Genomic DNA, 20,872 nt, shown 5'->3' on the forward strand with positions numbered 1-20,872 from the left:
AGTGCTCTGCACACAGGAAGCACTCGATGAATGAATAAATGCCATCATTATCATTATCATAGTAAAGCGCTTAACAGATGCCAACAGGACGTGCTGCCTATTAGGAGGAGGCGGGCGGGCGCCCCGCACGTCACCGTGCGGGGCCGGAAGTGTCGGGCGGCGCGCGAGGGGCGGGGAGGGGAGGGGTGGGGTGGGGTGGGGCCCGGCCCCCCCCGCCGGCGCCGCAGTGGGGTCGGGCGCGCGGCTCCTTGTCTGACAGGAAGGTGAGGGGGAGGGGGAAGGGGAAGGGGAGGCCCCCTCCCACCGCCCTCCCGCCCAGTGCGCGCGCGCGTTCCTTCCCCCCCTCCCCCCTCGGCGCGCGCCCTCCCGCCGCGGCCGGGCCCCGTGAGGCCCCCCCCCCTCCGTCCCCCCGTCCGTCCGTCCGTCCCCCGTCCGTCCGTCCCCCCCGTCCGTCCCCCCGTCTCTCCCTCCCTCTCCCCGGGGTCCCGGGGCGGTGCCTGTCAGCGGGCCGCGGGCCGGACCCTGGGTACTTGGGAAAGGGGCTTCCGACAGCGCGCTTCCCCCCCCCCTCCTCCTCCTCCTCCTCCCCCTCCTCCCCCTCCTCCCCTTCCTCGGCTTCCCCCTCTCTCGCCCTTCTCCTCCTTCCCTCCTTCCTTCTTTCTTTCCCTCCGTCTCTCTCTCCCTGTCTCCTCTCCTCCCTCTTCCCTCTCCCTTCTCGTCCCCTCCTTCCCTTCTCTCTCTCTCTCCCTCTCTCTTTCCCTTCTCTCTCTCCCTCCTTCTCTCCTTCCCTCCCTCCCTTCTCTCTTTCCCCTCTTCTTCTCCCTCTCTCCCTCCTTCCCTCCCTCTTCTCTCCCTTTTCTCTCTTTCCCCTCCTCTTCTCTCTCTCCCTGTCCCTGTCCCTCTCCTCCCTCTTCCCTCTCCTTTCCCTTCTCTCTCTCCCTTCTCCCCCTCTCTCCCTCCTTCTCCCCTTCCCTCCCTCCCTTCTCTCTCTCTTCCTTCCCCTCTCTCTCCCTCCTCTCTCTCCCTCCTCTCTTTCCCCTCTTCTCCTTTCTCTCCCTCCTTCCCTCCCTTTTCCCTCTCTCCCTCCTTCTCTCTCTTTCCCCTCTCTCTCCTTCTCCTGTCTCTCCCTTCCCTCTCCTCCCTCTCTCCCTTCTCTTTTCCCCCTTCTCTTCTCTCTTCCTCGTTCTCTCCCTTCTCTCACTCTCCCCCTTCCCTCCCTTTCCCCTCTCTCCCTCCTTCCCTTCCTTCTCTTTCTCCCTTCTCTCTCCCCTCTCCTCCTCTCTCTCCCTCCCTTCCCTCTCCTCCTCTCTCCCCCTCCTTCCCTCCCTTCTCTCTCTCTCCCTTCTCTCTGTTTCCCCTCTCCCCCTCTCTCTCCCTCCTTCCCTCCCTTCTCTCTCTCCCTTCCCTCTCTTTCCCCTCTCTCTCCCTTCTCTCTTTCCCCTCTCCTTCTCTCTCTCCCTTTCCCTCTCCTTCTCTCTCTCTCCCTTTCCTCTCTTTCCCCTCTCCTTCTCCTCTCCCTCCCACCTTCCTTCCTTCCATCTCTCTCCCCCTGTCTGCTCTCCCTTCTCCTTTCACACCCTCCTCTCCTTCCCTCTCTCCCTTTTCCTCTCGCCCTCTTTCTCCTCTCTCTCTGCCTCCTCCCTCCCTCTCATTCAATCATTCAGTCGTATTTATTGAGCGCTTACTGTGTGCAGAGCACTGTGCTAAGCGCTTGGGAACCCTCCTTCTCCTCTCTGCCTCCTCCCTCCCTCTCATTCAATCATTCAGTCGTATTTATTGAGCGCTTACTGTGTGCAGAGCACTGTGCTAAGCGCTTGGGAACCCTCCTTCTCCTCCTCACCCCTCTCCTCTCTCCCAAATGGATGGAAAAGTTTTCTCCAGCTTGAGGTGATGCTGGGCGCAAGGGCTCTCCACGCCTGTAATATTATTATGGGTCGGCAGTGCATCTGACATTTCTCTTGTCCTCCCCCAATCGTTTAGTCCAGCTGTCTGGACAGAGTAAGCGTTCAAGAAATACCATCGATTGATTGTTAATCGAAAGCATTCGGTTGGCAGGTGGGCAGCGAAGGACTTCCCACAGGGGAATAGTAATGCCGACGTTCAGTACCTGACCCGGATACCTGGAGCCTGAACAAAACATTTCCTTCCTTTGCTCCCTCTCGAGCGTTTTGTGTATGTGTTTGTGTGTGTTTTATCATTTTCAAACTTTGTGCTTAGTTCCTACAAAAAAAATAATAGTCTCTCCCCAACCCACCATGGCCGACGAAATCGATTTCACCACTGGAGATGCCGGGGCTTCCAGCACTTACCCTATGCAGTGCTCAGCTCTGCGCAAGAATGGCTTCGTGGTGCTCAAGGGCCGTCCCTGCAAGATAGTGGAGATGTCCACCTCCAAGACTGGCAAACATGGCCACGCCAAGGTAACTTGCCCGGCGTTCACGAGCTACAGCCCAACCGGCCACAGCGCTCTTTATAAATAAGTTAGAAGTTTCATCTTTCTCAACTTCGCCAGGCATTTCTAGCGTTTTTACATCATCAAAGATACATCCTTTTGGGTCTGTTGAACATATTCAAACCTCGTACATCATCATCAATCGTATTTATTGAGCGCTTACTATGTGCAGAGCACTGTACTAAGCGCTTGGGAAGTACAAATTGGCAACATATAGAGACAGTCATCATCATCAATCGTATTTATTGAGCGCTTACTATGTGCAGAGCACTGTACTAAGCGCTTGGGAAGTACAAACTGGCAACATATAGAGACAGTCTCTACCCAACAGTGGGCTCACAGTTTAGAAATGATCTTTGGATTAAAGGACATGATCTTTAGATTAAGGCAGAACATTTCCCAGTTATTTTTTTAACGTAATTCATTCATTCGGTCGTATATCTTGAGCGTTTACTGTGTGCAGGGCGCTGTATTAAGCACTTGGGAAGTACAAGTTGGCAACATACAGAGACGGTTCCTACCCAACAAGGGCTCACAGTCTAGAAGGGGGAGACAGACAACAAAACAAAACATGTAGACAGGTGTCAGAGTCGTCAGAACAAATAGAATTAAAGCTACATGCACATCATTAACAAAATAAATAGAATAGTAAATATGTACAAGTAAAATAGAGTAATGTGTACAAATATATATACAAGTGCTGTGGGGACGGGAAGGAGGTAGGGCAGGGGGATGGGGAGGAGGAGAGGAAAAAGGGGGCTCAGTCTGGGAAGGCCTCCTGGAGGAGGTGAGCTCTCAGTAGAGCTTTAAAGGGAGGAAGAGAGCTAGCTGGGTGGATTTGTGGAGGAAGGACATTCCAGGCCAGGGGAAGGACGTGGGCCGGGGGTCGACGGTGGGACGGGTCGACAGGGACAGGCGGGACAAAGCTATTTGTTAAGGGCTTATGTCTCGGTCACTATACTAAGCGCTGGGGCAAATACAAGTTAGTCAGGTTGGAAACAGTCCCTGTCCCACAAAGGGCTGACAGTCTTCATCCCGATTTTACAGATGAGGCGACCAAAGCACAGAGAAGTGATTTGTCCAAGGCCTCGCAGCAGACAGGTGGCGGAGCCGGGACTAGAACCCAGGTTCTTCTGACTCCCAGGGTATCTCACTAGGCCGTGCTGCTTTACAGAGGATGCCTGAGTGCCTGGAATTACGCTCTAACTCTGTGCAATAACTGTTAGGCTTTGATTTGTTTCACCAAACGCCCCTGGATGCTACTACAACTCGGTGGTCCAAGTGTCACTGGGGAACGATGTGTTATAATGTTATTTGTTAGTCCATTGAAGCACTGCTGCGTGGCCCGATGGAAAGAGCACAAGACTGGTAGTAGTTGAAGTCTTGTCTCTGTCACCGGCCTGTTGTGTGACTTTTGGCATGTCACAGGGCTTTTCTATACCTCAGTTTCCCCCATTTTACAGATGAGGTAAATGAGACCCAGAGAAAAGTGGCTTGCCCAAAGTCGCGCAGATAAGTGGCAGTCGGGATTAGAACGCGTGACGTCTGGCTCCCAAGCCCGTGCTCTTTCCACTGAGCCACGCTGCTTCTCTCACCTCAGTTTCCTCATCTATAAAATGAGGATTAAATACCCGCTGTCTGTCTCTTTCCCATTAACTGTGAGCTCCATTTGGGGTCAGGGACGGTGTGATCTTATTGTACAGGACGTATCCCAGAACACAGTATGCATGTAAAATGCTACGATTGCGGTTATTAGTAGACATCATTGTGTGTGAGGATGTGTTTAGGGGACTGTACTCACCATGCTGTGTTGTCAGAAACTCAGTTTTGGACAACGCCGGGAGCTTCTGACCCATCAGGGTTTCCCCCGTCGGTTTCCCCGTAAGAGTGACAGAAGGGTGAGGGAGAGAATTGTTTAGGGACACTTTTGAGAGTCTTAGAAGCCAGTGCTGAGGAAAGACCTGGCTGACCTGTTCTTATTTAAATTATTTAAATTAAATTATCACTGCTTTGAAAAGGAGAATCATTTATAGTTGGTGTCTCTTGCACCAAAATGTGGTGCTTTTATGAGTTAAATGCTTCGTCAATAATAGGGTAACTTTTTAAAATCTGAATTTAGGTTCACCTGGTTGGAATTGATATTTTCACTGGAAAGAAGTATGAAGATATTTGCCCTTCTACGCACAACATGGATGTTCCAAATATCAAGAGAAATGATTATCAAGTGAGTTTTTTGGGTTTTTTTTTTTTACCTTTTACTCTCTGTACTTCCCAAGCGCTTAGTACAATGCTCTGCACACAGTAAGCACTTAATAAATACGATTGATTGATTGACTGACTCTTTACTCCAAAGAATGGGAGTGTTTTGGGGCTCCTCTCCCCCCCGTTAAACTTGGTGATTCAACCCAGCCAGAAAATACTTTCCATTTTGTTCCTCTTTTGATCTCTTTTCTATACAGGTTAGAATCAATGGTATTTATTTAGCACTTACTATGTGCAGAACATTAGAAGAAGAATTTAGTGCTATTTAGTATTTGTGAACTGTATTAGGGCATTTTTAATGGTGTGATTTCCATTCTTTAAAATTAAAGAATTGTTGTTTCTGAAGCAGCAGTGCCTTTATTTCACGCCTTCCCGAGCAAGTAGAGTAACTAGTTGGAATTCATTCATTCAATCATATTTATTGAGCGCTTGCTGTGGGCAGAGCACTGTACTAAGCGCTTGGAAAGTACAAATTGGCAACATATAGAGACTGGAATGACTTATTCAGCGTGAATGGCTAGTTTTCAGATGGGAAAAATATTCCCCCAAATTGGTGACTGTATTTGATGAGTTTTCTTACATTTTTGAAATTGAAAGTGTTGCAAAGGCAAGCAAAACCCATTTACATTCTTCTACTTCATTTACAACAGGCTTACCTCTCTACTGCGTTGGATGTTTTGTTTTATTTTCCTTGGTCCTTCAGCTGAATCATCATCATCAATCGTATTTATTGAGCACTTACTGTGTGCAGAGCACTGTACTAAGCGCTTGGGAAGTACAAGCTGTCAACATATAGAGACAGTCCCTACCCAACAGTGGGCTCACAGTCTAAAAGGGGGAGACAATAATAATAATCACAAATCGGATATTTCAGGTTATTCCTGGAGGGGTATCATACTTGAGTGAATTTCAGTCTGTGGCCAGACTAAATATATTTGTAATAAAAAAAAGAAATGACAGACCCAGCCTCAGAATTTGATACACTATTTGTATTTCCCAAGCGCTTAGTACAGTGCTCTGCACATAGTAAGTGCTCAATAAATACGATTGATGATGGTGATGGGCTATAAAAATAGATGGTCATCAGATGAAACTGTTAAAGAATGTGGTTATCAAAAGTGTCATTGGGAAACACTTAATCATACAACGGTTGGTAAGTCTTTGGAATTTATTACCTTCGGAACTTGGGGCATAGGCCCGAATTATCAGCTGGTTCAACAGGTGTGTGGATAAATGTACGGAGGAAGGTTACTAGCAGCGACGTTAGATGGTGACATCCCTAAATATTGGGGTGGATAGAAGCCAGTTTTGTCCCGTGGTTCCCTCAGGCATCCGGTTGCCAATGAAGGATGCAGGATTCTAGCTCGTTGTGGGCAGTGAATGGGTCTGTTTGTTATTATAGCGTACTCTCCCAAGCACTTAGTACAGTGCTCTGTACACAGTAAGGGCTCAATCTATATGATTGAATAAAAGAATGACTACCGGCCTAGAGGGTTCATTGATCTAATGCAGTAATGGCATAGATTATCCATTGCCTTGGGCTTGACAGGTCCAAGTACATAATTTTGAGGTGGCATTCACCAACAGACTACTTTTCCTCATGAAACCTTGGCAGTGGCCAAACATAACCTGGGTGATATTTGAAGATTAGAGAAAGTATAAGTCTGTCTCTCAATCTACCCGTCGCAGTGACCCTGAATATTTCACAGGGCCTAGCATAGTGTCAAAGGTGCAACTTTACCAGAGGTTACTAAAGAGGGAAGAAAAGTGGTTCTCTTTAGTCCGTCACTTATTTAAAACTGAACTCAAGTGCAAATGGGGGTTATACCACTTTTCGAAGATTTTCAGATCCGCTTTCGTTACTTGCTGGAAAGAAATTAATGTGATCGGCGTAGTGTGTAGTGCCAGAAGATAGTCTTTATCATTAGTCAGATAATCGTATTTATTGAGCGTGTGCAGAGTATTATATCAGGTGCTTGGGAGATTACAGTGCAGAAGAGTTGGTTGACATAATTCCTTTCCACAAAGGAGTGGACAGTGTAGAGGGAAAGATGAAAAAAATGATTGAAATCGATTACAGATAGGGGAAATGGCAGAGTGTAAGGATATGTCTCTCCCTTCAGACCTGGTGGGCAAGGAACATATCTACCATCTCTATTGTACTCTTCCAAGTGCTTAGTACAGTGCTGTGCACACAGAGCCCAATCAATCAATCGTATTTATTGAGCGCTTACTATGTGCAGAGCACTGTACTAAGCGCTTGGGAAGTACAAATTGGCAACATATAGAGACAGTCCCTACCCAACAGTGGGCTCACAGTCTAAAAGGGGGAGACAGAGAACAAAACCAAACATACTAACAAAATAAATAGAATAGATATGTACAAGTAAAATAAATAAATAAATAGAGTAATAAATATATATACAAACATATATACATATATACAGGTGCTGTGGGGAAGGGAAGGAGGTAAGATGGGGGGGAGGGAGAGGGGGACGGGGGAGAGGAAGGAAGGGGCTCAGTCTGGGAAGGCCTCTTGGAGGAGGTGGGCTCTCAGCAGGGCCTTGAAGGGAAGCCCAGTACATTGATATACATAATTGCTGTGGAGCTGGGGGTGAGGTGAATTTCAAGTGCGTAAGGCATGCAGACCCAAGTGTGTAGGTAACACAGAGGGGGTGACGTGGAGGGGAAATGAGGAGATCATCGGGGAAGGTCTCCTGAGGGAGATGTGATTTTAGTAGGACTCTGAAGGTGGGGAGAGTGATGGTATTATCATTATGATATTATTATTTTTCACTCTTGCTTTGGGCCAGACACTATACTAAGTGCTGGGGTAGATATAGAATGGCTCAGTGGAAAGAGCACGGGCTTTGGAGTCGGAGGTTGTGGGTTAAAATCCCGGCTCCGCCACTTGTCAGCTCTGTGACTGGGCAAGTCACTTCACTTCTCTGGGCCTCAGTTCCCTCATCTGTAAAATGGGGCTGAAGACTGTGAGCCCCACATGGGACAACCTGATTACCTTGTATCTACCCCAGCACTTCATCATCATCATCAATCGTATTTATTGAGCGCTTACTATGTGCAGAGCACTGTACTAAGCGCTTGGGAAGTACAAATTGGCAACATATAGAGACAGTCCCTACCCAACAGTGGGCTCACAGTCTAAAAGGGGGAACACTTAGAACAGGGCGTGGCACATAGTAAGCACTTAACAAATACCAACATTATTATTATTATACAAGATAGGCTGGACACAGCCCGTGTCCCTCATGGGACTCACAATCTTATTCTCCATTTTACAGATAAAGGTAACAGGCACAGAGAAGTTGTGACTTGCCCAAGGTCACACACCAGACATATGACAGAGCTAGGTTTAGAACTGAGGTCTTCTGACTCCAATCAATCAATCGTATTTATTGAGCGCTTACTGTGTGCAGAGCACTGTACTAAGCGCTTGGGAAGTACAAGTTGGTAACATGTAGAGACAGTCCCTACCCAACAGTGGGCTCACAGTCTAGAAGTCTAGACTCCAAGGCCCGGGCTCTTTCCCCTAGGCCTCACTGCTACTTTAGGATATGGTCTGTGTCTAGATTGTAAGCCTATTTTGGGCAGGGATCTCCCAAGCACTTAGTACAGTGTTCTGCACATAGTGTTTTGTTGTCTGTTTCCCCCTTCTAGACTGTGAGCCCGTCATTGGGTAGGGACCGTCTCTACATGTTGCCAACTTGTACTTCCCAAGCACTTAGTACAGTGCTCTGCACACAGTAAGCGCTCCATAAATGCGATTGAATGAATGAATGAATAGCGCTTAATAAATGCCATTGATTGATGCGATATGGTCTGTGGTAGTGGCTCTGATGGTCTTAGCCAGGATGGGCAAATGGCTACTGGCGAGCCTCACGTGGCTCATCTTCACGTGCTCTGTAGCTCACGGTTCATTCCTTATTTTGGGGGGCGGCCCCCCAGCTCCCTGGCTGTCTCGCTCACCATTTTGATTGGCGTCTCTCAACCGTAGTCCGTTTGAGGCTGGCCGTCTCTTCAGTTCGCAAGAAGCGGCCACCCCTGCTCTCATAAGGGGCTGAAGATCAACAGCTAGAGAAAAGCTTCAGTTCTTGGTATTTCAAGACTAATATGTCCGTTTAGGTGGCTCACTTATGTCTAGTGCTTTTCCTGCTTTCTAGTTAAATGGGTTCTATTGGTTTTTTTAACTCCCAAACTCACTACACAGGTGCTTTTTATTCTTGCGCATAATTTCCTTTGGTCCTCAGATGTTTGAGGTCCTTCATTCATGCAGAATCCGAAGTTTCAGAAGCTAATACTGCAAACGTGGGTTGGGAAGAATAAATCCTGATCCTTTTTTGTACCTGTCATCCACAACATGCCTACCTTGAGGGACTCAGGTTTTTTGACCTTACCAGGGAAGAGGGTGTCTAATACGCTGAGGGGATTGATACGGGCCCCATACCTATCAGAATTTTGGTTGAAACTTTAATGCCAGTGTCCAATTTGTTTGTCCGGAGATTAGGGGGGTTAAGTATCATTTCTCTGTCGCGCCACCAACCTCTTGCCTACCTCCTTCCCCTGGTCCGGCACACCTTCCCTCTTCGTATCCGAGAATTACTCTCCCCACCATATTGAGGGAACATCTCCAAGCGGCCTTCCCTGACTAAGCCCTCATTTCCTGTTCTCCCATGTCCTTCCGTGTCATCATCATCATCATCATCATCAATCGTATTTATTGAGCGCTTACTATGTGCAGAGCACTGTACTAAGCACTTGGGAAGTACAAATTGGCAACATATAGAGACAGTCCCTACCCAACAGTGGGCTCACAGTCTAAAAGGGGGAGACAGAGAACAAAACCAAACATACTAGCAAAATAAAATCAATAGAATAGATATGTACAAGTAAAATAAATAAATAGAGTAATAAATATGTACAAACATATATACATATATACAGGTGCTGTGGGGAAGGGAAGGAGGTAAGCTGGGGGGATGGAGAGGGGGACGAGGGGGAGAGGAAGGAAGGGGCTCAGTCTGGGAAGGCCTCCTGGAGGAGGTGAGCTCTCAGTAGGGCCTTGAAGGGAGGAAGAGAGCTAGCTTGGCGGATGGGCAGAGGGAGGCCATTCCAGGCCCGGGGGATGACGTGGGCCGGGGGTCACCCTTGCACTTGGATTTGCTCCCTTTTTAAATAATAATAATAATGATGATGGCATTTATTAAGCACTTACTTTGTGCAAAGCACTGTTCTAAGCCCTGGGGAGGATACAAGGTGATCAGGTTGTCCCACGTGGGGCTCATAGTCTTAATCCCCATTTTGCAGATGGGGGAACTGAGGCACAGAGAAGTGAAGTGACTTGCCTAGTCACACGGCTGACAAGTGGCAGAGCCGGGTTTTGAACCCATAACCTCTGATTCCAAAGCCCATGCTCTTTCCACTGAGCCACGCTGCTTCTTTTTTCCCCCATCCCTCAGCTCCACGGTGCTAATGTACGTATCCTTAATTTATTTATATTAATGTCTGTCTCCCCCTCTAGACCGTGAATCAGTTGTGGGCAGGGAACGTGTCTACGAAGTGTTATTTTGTACTCCCTCGAGGGCTTTGTACAGTGTTCTGCACACAGTAAGCACTCAATAAGTACAATTGATTGAATGTCCCCTTCACCTTCCACAAAATAATTTGTGGCCCAACTGCATATCAGCATTCTAAAATAGCTTTCAGGAGAAGGATCAGTTCGCAGCCTAGAAATGAATATGTAGTATACACCTCTCTCCCTTCCCCCTAGCAAGACTGACACCTATGTCTCTCATTCCAAAAAGCGAAAAACATCTGTTCTTCTCTTACATGCTGAGGAAACAGTTTGTTGAAGGTAGAGAATAAGAAACTTCTTGGATTAACAGAATATATATTATTTATATATATTCTTATATAATATAATATATATATATATATAATTTTTATAATTTATAATATATATTATACTTACAGAATATAGTTTTAATTCATTCATCCAGTCATATATTTTCATTCATTCATTCAATCGTATTTATTGAGCGCTTACTGTGTGCAGAGCACTGCACTAAGTGCTTGGGAAGTGCAAGTTGGCAACAGATAGAGACGGTCCCTACCCAACAGCGGGCTCACAGTCTAGAAGGGGGAGACAGACAACAAAACAAAGCATATTAACAAAATAAAATAAATAGAATAAATATGTACAAGTAAAATAAGTAAATATGTACAAACATATATACATACATATTTTGAGCACTTACTGTGTGCAGAGCACTGTACTAAGCGCTTGGAAAAGTACAATACAATAAACAGTGACATTAACAGTGACATTAGGAGAAGCAGCGTGGCTCAGTGGAAAGAGCCCGGGCTTTGGAGTCAGAGGTAATGGGTTCGAATCCCGGCTCCGCCACTTGTCAGCTGTGTGACTTCGGGCAAGTCACTTCACTTCTCTGGGCCTCAGTTCCTTCATCTGTAAAATGGGGATTGAGACTGTGAGCCCCCCGTGGCACAACCTGCTCACCTCGCATTCTCCCCAGCACTTAGAACAGTGCTTTGCACATAGTAAGTGCTTAATAAATGCCATTATTATTATTATTATTATTATTATTATTATTCCTTGCCCGCAATGAGCTTACAGGCTGGAGAGGGGGAGACAGACATCGATGCAAATAAATAAAATTGCAGATATTTATATAAGTGCTGTGGGGCTGAAGGAGGGGAAGAGCAAAGGGAGCAAGTCACGGCAACGCAGAAGGGAGTGGGAGAAGAGGAAAGGGAGGCTTAGGGAAGGCCTCTTGGAGGAGATATCATCATCAATCGTATTTATTGAGCGCTTACTGTGAAGATGTGCCTTCGATAAAGGCTTTGAAGGGGGAGAGAGCAATTGTCCGTTGGATTTCAGGAGGGAGGGCGTTCCCAGGCCAGAGGCAGGACGTGGGCCAAGGATCGGTGGTGAGACCGGCGAGGTGGAGGCACAGTGAGAAGGTTAGTACTAGAGGAACCAAGTGTGCGGGCTGTAGAAGGAGAGAGCAAGGGTGAGGTATGAGGGGGCGAGGTGATGGAGAGCTTTAAAGCCAGTAGTGAGGAGTGATACAGAGGTGGAATGGGCTTCCGTCCCCTTCATTCCACGGAAACTGCCCTCTCAGAGGTCACCAATGACCTCCTGCTTGCCAAATCCAATGGCTCATACTCCGTCCTAATCCTCCTCGACCTCTCAGCTGCCTTTGACACTGTGGCCCACCCCCTTCTCCTCAACACGCTATCTGACCTTGGCTTCACAGACTCCGTCCTCTCCTGGTTCTCCTCTTATCTCTCCGATCGTTCTTTCTCAGTCTCTTTTGCAGGCTCCTCCTCCCCCTCCCACCCTCTTACTGTGGGGGTTCCCCAAGGTTCAGTGCTTGGTCCCCTTCTGTTCTCAATCTGCACTCACTCCCTTGGTGACCTCATTCGCTCCCACGGCTTCAACTATCATCTCTACGCTGATGACACCCAGATCTCCATCTCCGCCCCTGCTCTCTCCCCCTCCCTCCAGGCTCGCATCTCCTCCTGCCTTCAGGACATCTCCATCTGGATGTCTGCCCGCCACCTAAAGCTCAACATGTCGAAGACTGAGCTCCTTGTCTTCCCTCCCAAACCTTGTCCTCTCCCTGACTTTCCCATCTCTGTTGACGGCACTACCATCCTTCCCGTCTCACAAGCCCGCAACCTTGGTGTCATCCTCGACTCCGCTCTCTCATTCACCCCTCACATCCAAGCCGTCACCAAAACCTGCCGGTCTCAGCTCCGCAACATTGTCAAGCTCCGCCCTTTCCTCTCCATCCCAACCGCTACCCTGCTCATTCAAGCTCTCATCCTATCCCGTCTGGACTACTGCACCAGCCTTCTCTCTGATCTCCCATCCTCGTGTCTCTCTCCACTTCAATCCATACTTCATGCTGCTGCCCGGATTATCTTTGTCCAGAAACGCTCTGGACATATTACTCCCCTCCTCAAAAACCTCCAGTGGCTACCAATCAATCTGCGCATCAGGCAGAAACTCCTCACCCTGGGCTTCAAGGCTGTCCATCCCCTCGCCCCCTCCTACTTCACCTCCCTTCTCTCCTTCTCCAGCCCAGCCCGCACCCTCCGCTCCTCCACCACTAATCTCCTCACTGTACCTCGCTCTCGCCTGTCCCGCCATCGACCCCCGGCCCACGTCATCCCCCGGGCCTGGAATGCCCTCCCTCAGCCCATCCGCCAAGCCAGCTCTCTTCCTCCCTTCAAGGCCCTACTGAGAGCTCACCTCCTCCAGGAGGCCTTCCCAGACTGAGCCCCTTCCTTCCTCACCCCCTCGTCCCCCTCTCCATCCCCCCATCTTACCTCCTTCCCTTCCCCACAGCACCTGTATATATGTATATATGGTTGTACATATTTATTACTCTATTTATTTATTTATTTATTTTACTTGTACATTTCTATCCTACTTATTTTATTTTGTTGGTATGTTTGGTTCTGTTCTCTGTCTCCCCCTTTTAGACTGTGAGCCCACTGTTGGGTAGGGACTGTCTCTATGTGTTGCCAATTTGTACTTCCCAAGCGCTTAGTACAGTGCTCTGCACATAGTAAGCGCTCAATAAATACGATTGATTGATTGATGGGCAACCGCTGAAGATTTTTGAGGAGGGGGGTGACGTGTCCTGAGCGTTTTTGCAAAAAAAGATCTGCGCCAAATTCAGATTGAAATAGAGTAATCGCCATATCGCTTCCCCCATCTTTTGATTCTGCTACTAACTTGAAAGGGTCGGTATTTGCTGTGAATTTCTTAAAAAGCTATTGATTTCGTTGAAATGGTAATGGGGAAAATAAAAGCTGTCTCAGTGATTCAGTGGCGTGAATGAAATCTGATAGCTTGATGCAACCCATGCTTTATCCCAGTAGGATAGCCCTGAGTTGTGCTCGTGGTTCATTTAATGGCATTTATTGAGCACGTACTTTGTGCAAAGCACTGTACTAAGCACTTAAGTGTATGTTTTTAGACTGAGCCCACTGTCGGGTAGGGACTGTCTCTATATGTTGCCAACTTGTACTTCCCAAGCGCTTAGTACAGTGCTCTGCACGCAGTAAGCGCTCAATAAATACGATTGATTGATTGTTGGAGGTTTTTATGTGCCATGAATTGTGCCACATGGTTCCCGTGTTTAGCTCTGGTTTTATATAACAGTAATGATGGCATTTATTAAGCGCTTACTCTGTGCAAAGCACCATTCTAAGCGCTGGGGAGGTTACAGGGTGATCAGGTTGTCCCATGGGGGAGCTCACAGTCTTCATCCCCATTCTACAGATGAGGTAACCGAGGCACAGAGAAGTGAAGTGACCTGCCCAAAGTCACACAGCTGACAATGGGCGGAGCCGGGATTTGAACCCATGACCTCTGACTCGAGAGCCCGGGCTCTTTCCACTGAGCCATGCTGCTTCTCTTTATATGGTCCCATAACTCACTTAATTCATTCAATCGTATTTATTGAGCGCTTACTGTGTGCAGAGCACTGTACTAAGCAGTTCCTGTGAGCCATTTTCATTCTTAATTTTTAAAATCCTTTTGGGACAGTCAGTGGATTAATCATGCCTACATTTCCACATTTTATGTAGATTGGAGGAGCTGGCAACAGTCCAGGTCGCTGGACACGATAGAAGGGGTCCTACCTGAATGCGTCCAGTAGTAGTAGCAGTTGTATTTATTAAGCTTCCCTGAGTTGAAAACATTCATTCATTCAATAGTATTTATTGAGCGCTTACCGTGTGCCGAGCACTGGACTAAGCACTTGGGAAGGACAAGTCGGCAACAGATAGAGATGGTCCCTACCCAACAACGGGCTCACAATCTAGAAGGGGGAGACAGACAACAAAACAAAACATGTAGACAGGTTACAAAATCGTCAGAACTAATAGAATTAAAGCTATACGCAAATCATTAACAAAATAAATAGAATAGTAAATTTGTAACAAGTAAAATAGAGTAGTAACCAACTGGCTACCAACTTGAACTTCCCAAGCACTTAATACAGTGCTCTGCACACAGTAAGCGCTCAATAAATGCGATTGAATGAATGAATAATAAATCTGTACAAATACATATACAAGAGCTGTGGGGAGGGGAAGGAGGTAGGGCAGGGGGGATGGGGAGGAGGAGAGGAAAAGGGGGGCTCAGTCTGGGAAGGCCTCCTGGAGGAGGTGAGCTCTCAGTAAGGCTTTGAAGGGAGGAAGAGAGCTGGCTTGGTGGATGGGCAGAGGGAGGGCATTCCAGGCCTGGGGGAGGACGTGGGCCGGGGGTCAGTGGTGGGACGGGTGAGAACGAGGTACGGTGAGGAGGTTAGCGGCCGAGGAGCGGAGGGTGCAGGCTGGGCTGGAGAAGGAGAGAAGGGAGGGGAGGTAGGAGGGGGGCGAGGGGATGGACAGCCTGGAAGCCGAGAGCGAGGCGTTTTACACTACACTAAGTGCTTGGGAAGCGTACAATGAAGAAGCGATACATTTGCAATTAGAGTAATTTAAGTGGTTGAATTACAGTGGAACAAAAGATCTATAGTATACCCACAAAAGCACTAGAAATGGGTATAAATAAGTGCATGTGTCATAGAAATGGCTGATGGGTTTGTACGTCTTCTCAACTCCACTGCCCTCCTGCTCCACCCCACCCACTCACCCGTTTGGACCCCCCCTCGACCCCTTGGTCTTTAGTCACTGTTCAGCCTCACCAACTCTGAAACCTCCCTGTCCGCCCTCAACCTCTTCACCTGCCCTCTCTCCCACACCACCCCCTCCCTGCAAATCCATCACAGGGACCTCCCACCTTTGGACCCAAACCAATTTTCTAAAATCATCCTGTCCCATTTAGTTCCTGTATCCAAACCGCCGTCCCTTTACGCACAAGTTAATGCCCTTATGCTGTTGGGTAGGGACCGTCTCTATATGTCGCCAACTTGTACTTCCCAAGCGCTTAGTACAGTGCTCTGCACACAGTAAGCGCTCAATAAATACGATTGAGTGAATGAATTCAACTCACTCACTCCCCTATCCCTTCACCAATCTCATACCACTAGCCCACGGTCCGCTTCCTTTGTTCCTGGTGGAAATCCAGATATCGGGCCAACCGTGTCCACCTCAACCTCCCCCTTCTAGACTGTGAGCCCACTGTTGGGTAGGGACCGTCTCTATATGTTGCCAACTTGTACTTCCCAAGCGCTTAGTACAGTGCTCTGCACACAGTAAGCACCCAATAAATACGATTGAATGAATGAACCTCATTCTCACCTGTTTGAACTGCCCTCTCCTTTCCCCAGCAACATTATTTCTCCATCCTTATTACTCCCACGCCCATTGTCCTTGCCAGTTGTTTGAGGTGTTTAACTTCCTCCTCATAACCTTGCTCCTAACGACCTATTTTTTTTTAAAAAAAACGACCTTTCTCTTTTTTTACTGAGAAAACCGAAAGCCTCAGGCCTGATCTCCCTAAAATCTCCCCTGCTCCTCTCGAGTCCCTCCCTCCCTCCTGCCCTTTCCATGCTTATGTCTTCCAGATCCTAAAAGAAACTCTCATTCATTCATTCATTCATTCATTCGATCGTATTTATTGACCACTTACTGTGTGCAGAGCACTGTACTAAGCGCTTGGGAAGTCCAAATTGGCAACATAGACGGTCCCTACCCAACAGCGGGCTCACAGTCTAGAAGGGGGAGACAGACAACAAAACATGTGGACAGGTGTCAAGGCGTCAGAATAAATCGAATTAAAGCTCTCCCTTGACCCCATGGCTTCTTCCAGTTATCGCTCCATCTCCCTCCTATCATTCCTCACCAAACTCCTTGAGGAAGTCGTCTACATCTGCTGCCTCCACTTCTTCTCATCCAGTTCTCTCTGTGATCCCCTCCAGGCTGGCTTCCGTCCTTTTACTCCACAGAAACTGCCCTCGCAAAGGCGATCACCGACGATCACCTTCTTGCCAAAGCCAGTGTCCTCTATCCTAATTCTCCTCGACCTCTCAGCCGCCTTGCCAACTTGTACTTCCCAAGCGCTTAGTACAGTGCTCTGCACACAGTAAGTGCTCAATAAATACGATTGATGATGATGATGATGATGTGGGCCACCCCCCTTCTCCTGGAAACTTTATCTAACCTTGGCTTTATTGACACTGTCCTCTCCTGGTTCTCCCCCGCCTCCCACCCCCTAACTATTTTTGTACATATTTATTCTATTTTTGTACATATTCTATTTTTGTACATATTTATTCTATTTATTTTATTTTGTTAATATGTTTTGTTGTCTGTCTCCTCCTTCTAGACTGTGAGCCCGCTGTTGGGTAGGGACCTTCTTTATATGTTTCCAACTTGGACTTCCCAAGCGCTTAGTACAGTGCTCTGCACACAGTAAGCGCTCAATAAATACGACTGAATTGAATGAATGAATGAACTATGGGAGTACCCCTCTAGGCTACAAAATCACTGTGGGTAGGGAACATGCCTACCTACTCTGTTGTGTCATACTCACCCAACCACAGAGAAGCAGCGTGGCTCAGTGGAAAGAGCCCGGGCTTGGGAGTCAGAGGTCATGGGTTCTAATCCCGGCTCCACCACGTGTCAGCTGTGTGACCTTGGGTAAGTCACTTCACTTCTCTGGGCCTCAGTTGCCTCGTCTGTAAAATGGGGACTAAGACTGTGCGCCTCATGTGGGACAACCTAATTACCTTGTATCTCCTCCAGCACTTAGAACAGTGCTTGGCACATAGTAAGCGCTTAACAAATACCATCATTATTATTAGAGAAGCAGCGTGGCTCAGTGGAAAGAGCGCTGGCTTGGGAGTCAGAGGTCATGGGTTCTAATCCCGGCTCCTCCACGGCAAGTCATTTCACTTCTCTGTGCCTCGGTTCCCTCATCTGGAAAATGGGGATGAAGACTGTGAGCCCAATGTGGGACAACCTGATTGCCTTGTATCTCCCCCAGCGCTTAGAACAGTGTTTGGCACGTAGTAAGTGCTTAACAAATACCAAAGTTATTATTATTATTAGAGTGTTCTACACACAGTAAGCATTCATTAAATGCGATAGAGTAATCCCAGCTCCTCCGCGACAAGTCATTTCACTTCTCTGTGCCTCGGTTCCCTCATCTGGAAAATGGGGATGAAGACTGTGAGCCCAATGTGGGACAACCTGATTGCCTTGTATCTCCCCCAGCGCTTAGAACAGTGTTTGGCACGTAGTAAGTGCTTAACAAATACCAAAGTTATTATTATTATTAGAGTGTTCTACACACAGTAAGCATTCATTAAATGCGATAGAGTAATCCCAGCTCCTCCGCGACAAGTCATTTCACTTCTCTGTGCCTCGGTTCCCTCATCTGGAAAATGGGGATGAAGACTGTGAGCCCAATGTGGGTCAACCTGATTACCTTGTATCTCCCCCAGCTCTTAGAACAGTGTTTGGCACGTAGTAAGTGCTTAACAAATACCAAAGTTATTATTATTATTAGAGTGTTCTACACACAGTAAGCACTCATTAAATGTGATAGAGTGATTGATTGAGTCTCTGAAGGTTCAGTGCTGGTTCCCTCTATTCTTCTACACCCACTCCCTTGGAGAACTCATTCGCCCCCATGGCTGAAACTACTATTAATTTCCAAAAATTCCAGAATCTATAACTCCAGCCCTGATCTCCTCTGCAGTTTCATATTTCCTCCTGCTTCCAGGACTCCTCTTGTTGGGTGTCCTGCCGACATCTCCAACTTAACATGTCAAACAAAACTCCTCATCCTTCCCCCCCCAAATCCTGTCCTACCCTTGATTTTTTTCCCATCACTGTAGATAGAACCACCATCCTCCCAGCTTCAAAAGCCCATGATCTTGGCCTTACCCTTGACTCCTCTCTCTCAGTCAACCCACATACTCAATCTATCACAAACGCCTTTTGGTTCAACCTTTGCAACGTCGCTAAAATCCACCCCGCCCTCTCCATCCAAACTGCTACCAGGTTAATCCAAGCACTTATTCACTTATTCTATCCTGCTGAGATACTGCATCGGCCTCCTTGCTGACCTTCCTTCCTCCTGTCCCTCCCCACTCTAGTCCTTACTTCACTCTGCTGCCGGGATCATTTTCGTAAAAATCATTCAGGCCAAAAATCATTCAGGCCACCTAGACCCTTTTTTCAAGAACCTATTTTTATTTTGTTAGTGATGTGCATTTATTTAGCTTTAATTCTATTTGTTCTGACGACTTGGACACCTGTCTATGTGTTTTGTTTTGTTGTCTGTCTCCCCCTTCTAGACTGTGAGCCCGTTGTTGGGTAGGGACTGTCTCTATATGTTGCCAACTTGTACTTCCCAAGCGCTTAGTACAGTGCTCTGCACACAGTAAGCGCTCAATAAATACGATCGAATGAATGAATGAATGAACCTCCAGGGCTTGCCCATCTGACTGTGCCTCAAACGCTTTACCATAAAGCACTCAATCAACTCACCCCTTCAACCCACTCATTTCCCACGACAACCCAGCCCACAAACTTCACTCCTATAATGCCAGCTTAGGAGAACCAGTATGGCTCAGTGGGAAGAGCCCGGGCTTTGGAGTCAGAGATCATGGGTTCAAATCCCAGCTCCGCCAGTCGGGCAAATCACTTCACTTCTCTGAGCCTCAGTTCCCTCATCTGCAAAATGGGGGATTAAGACTGTGAGCCCTCTGTGGGACAACTTGATCACCTTGTAACCTCCCCAGAGCTTAGAACAGTGCTTGGCACATAGTAAGCACTCAATAAATGCCATCATTATTATTATTATTGTTATTCAGTGTACCTTGATCTTGTTTGTCTTGCCTCCAACCCCATGCCCTTGTCCTCCCTCTGTCCCGGAAACCTGCCCCACTTCATCCACCTTCAAAGCCCTATTAAAATCCTGTCTTCTCCAAGAGGCTTTTCCCAGTTAAGCCCTCATTTTTCCTAGTTCCTATGCCCGTGGTTCTGTACCCTGTAAGTACTTGATATTCCCCTGACCCTTAGCCCCACAGAACTTATGCGCATATCTGTAATTTTTTTAATGTCCCTCTCCCCCTCTAGACCATAAGCTTGTTGTGGGCGGGGAATTTGTCTACCAACTCTGTTACATTGTACTCTCCCAAGCACTTAACACAGAGCTCAGCACATTCTAAGCGCTCAGTAAAGTCGGTTAATCGATACTCTTCACACCTTTAGCAAACTGTCTCTGGGAGGATGAGTAGGTTACTCAGTTTTGTGGACCAGAGCCAATCTAAGCTCAGTGGAGAGTGGCAACCTTAAAACTTTGCAGTCCAGAAGGTGGGAATCTGTCACGTTAGCCCCAGAACTGCTACTACTACTAATAATGATGGCATTTGTTAAGCGCTTACTATATGTGAAGCACTGTTCAAAGCGCTGGGGGGGGATACAAGGTGATCAGGTTGTCCCACATGCGGCTCACAGTCTTCATCCCTATTTTACAGATGAGGGAACTGAGGCCCAGAGAAGTGAAGTGACTTGCCCAAAGTCACACAGCTGACCAGCTGCGGAGCCGGTATCCGAACCCAGGACCTCTGACTCCCAAGTCCGGGCTCTTGCCAATGAGCCACGTACTACTTTCAATCAGTCAGTGATATTTATTGAGCTTACCATGTGTGGTCCACTAAGCACTTGGGAGAATACAGAAGTGTCGGCGGACATGATCCCTGCCCTCGATGAGCTTTCATTCTAGGGGGGAGTCGGACATGAAAATAAATTATAGGTAGGAGAAACAACAGGGTTGTGGGGGTGGGATGAGTATCACGGTGCTTGGTGGGTGAGCACTTGTGAACCCGTTGTTGGGTAGGGACCATCTCTATATGTTGCCAACTTGTACTTCCCAAGCGCTTAGTACAGTGCTCTGCACACAGTAAGCGCTCAATAAATACGATTGAATGAATGAATGAATAAACGGCACAGAAGGGAAGAGAAATAGGGTGGGGAGATGAGAGGTCAACCAGGGAAGGCTTCTTGGAAGAGATGTGAATTTAGAAGTGTCTTGGAAGTGCGGACAAGGTTGGTCTGTCGCATATGAAGGGGGAGAGAGTTCCAAGTAAGGCATGAGCACGGAGTTGAATTTGAGATCAAGGCCCAGGCTTGTATTAGAGGAAC

The 20,872-nt window shown here is 47.6% G+C and overlaps 1 protein-coding gene across 7 annotated transcripts in view; it reads left to right on the top strand.

Annotated features, from left to right (window-relative positions):
• Positions 1 to 206: 206 nt before the first annotated feature.
• The window catches only part of EIF5A2 (eukaryotic translation initiation factor 5A2), a 29,285-nt gene continuing 8,619 nt past the window's right edge, over positions 207 to 20,872 (top strand). For 3 of the 7 annotated variants that reach the window (XR_005450373.1, XR_005450376.1, XM_038745307.1), the window contains exons 1-2: positions 1,817 to 2,420; positions 4,572 to 4,676. Coding sequence is in view for 5 of the 7 variants with exons in the window: in XM_038745307.1 (XP_038601235.1) it covers positions 2,175 to 2,420; positions 4,572 to 4,676 (351 nt within the window). In the remaining 2 variants the exon portion in view is untranslated. Of the gene's footprint in view, positions 264 to 494; positions 527 to 1,816; positions 2,421 to 4,571; positions 4,677 to 20,872 lie in introns of those variants that run through there. The other 4 variants (XM_038745469.1, XM_038745687.1, XM_038745545.1 and 1 more) reach the window with 4 other exon arrangements.

This window comes from Tachyglossus aculeatus, chromosome 1, assembly GCF_015852505.1.
Source record: "Tachyglossus aculeatus isolate mTacAcu1 chromosome 1, mTacAcu1.pri, whole genome shotgun sequence".
Lineage (NCBI taxonomy): Eukaryota > Metazoa > Chordata > Mammalia > Monotremata > Tachyglossidae > Tachyglossus > Tachyglossus aculeatus.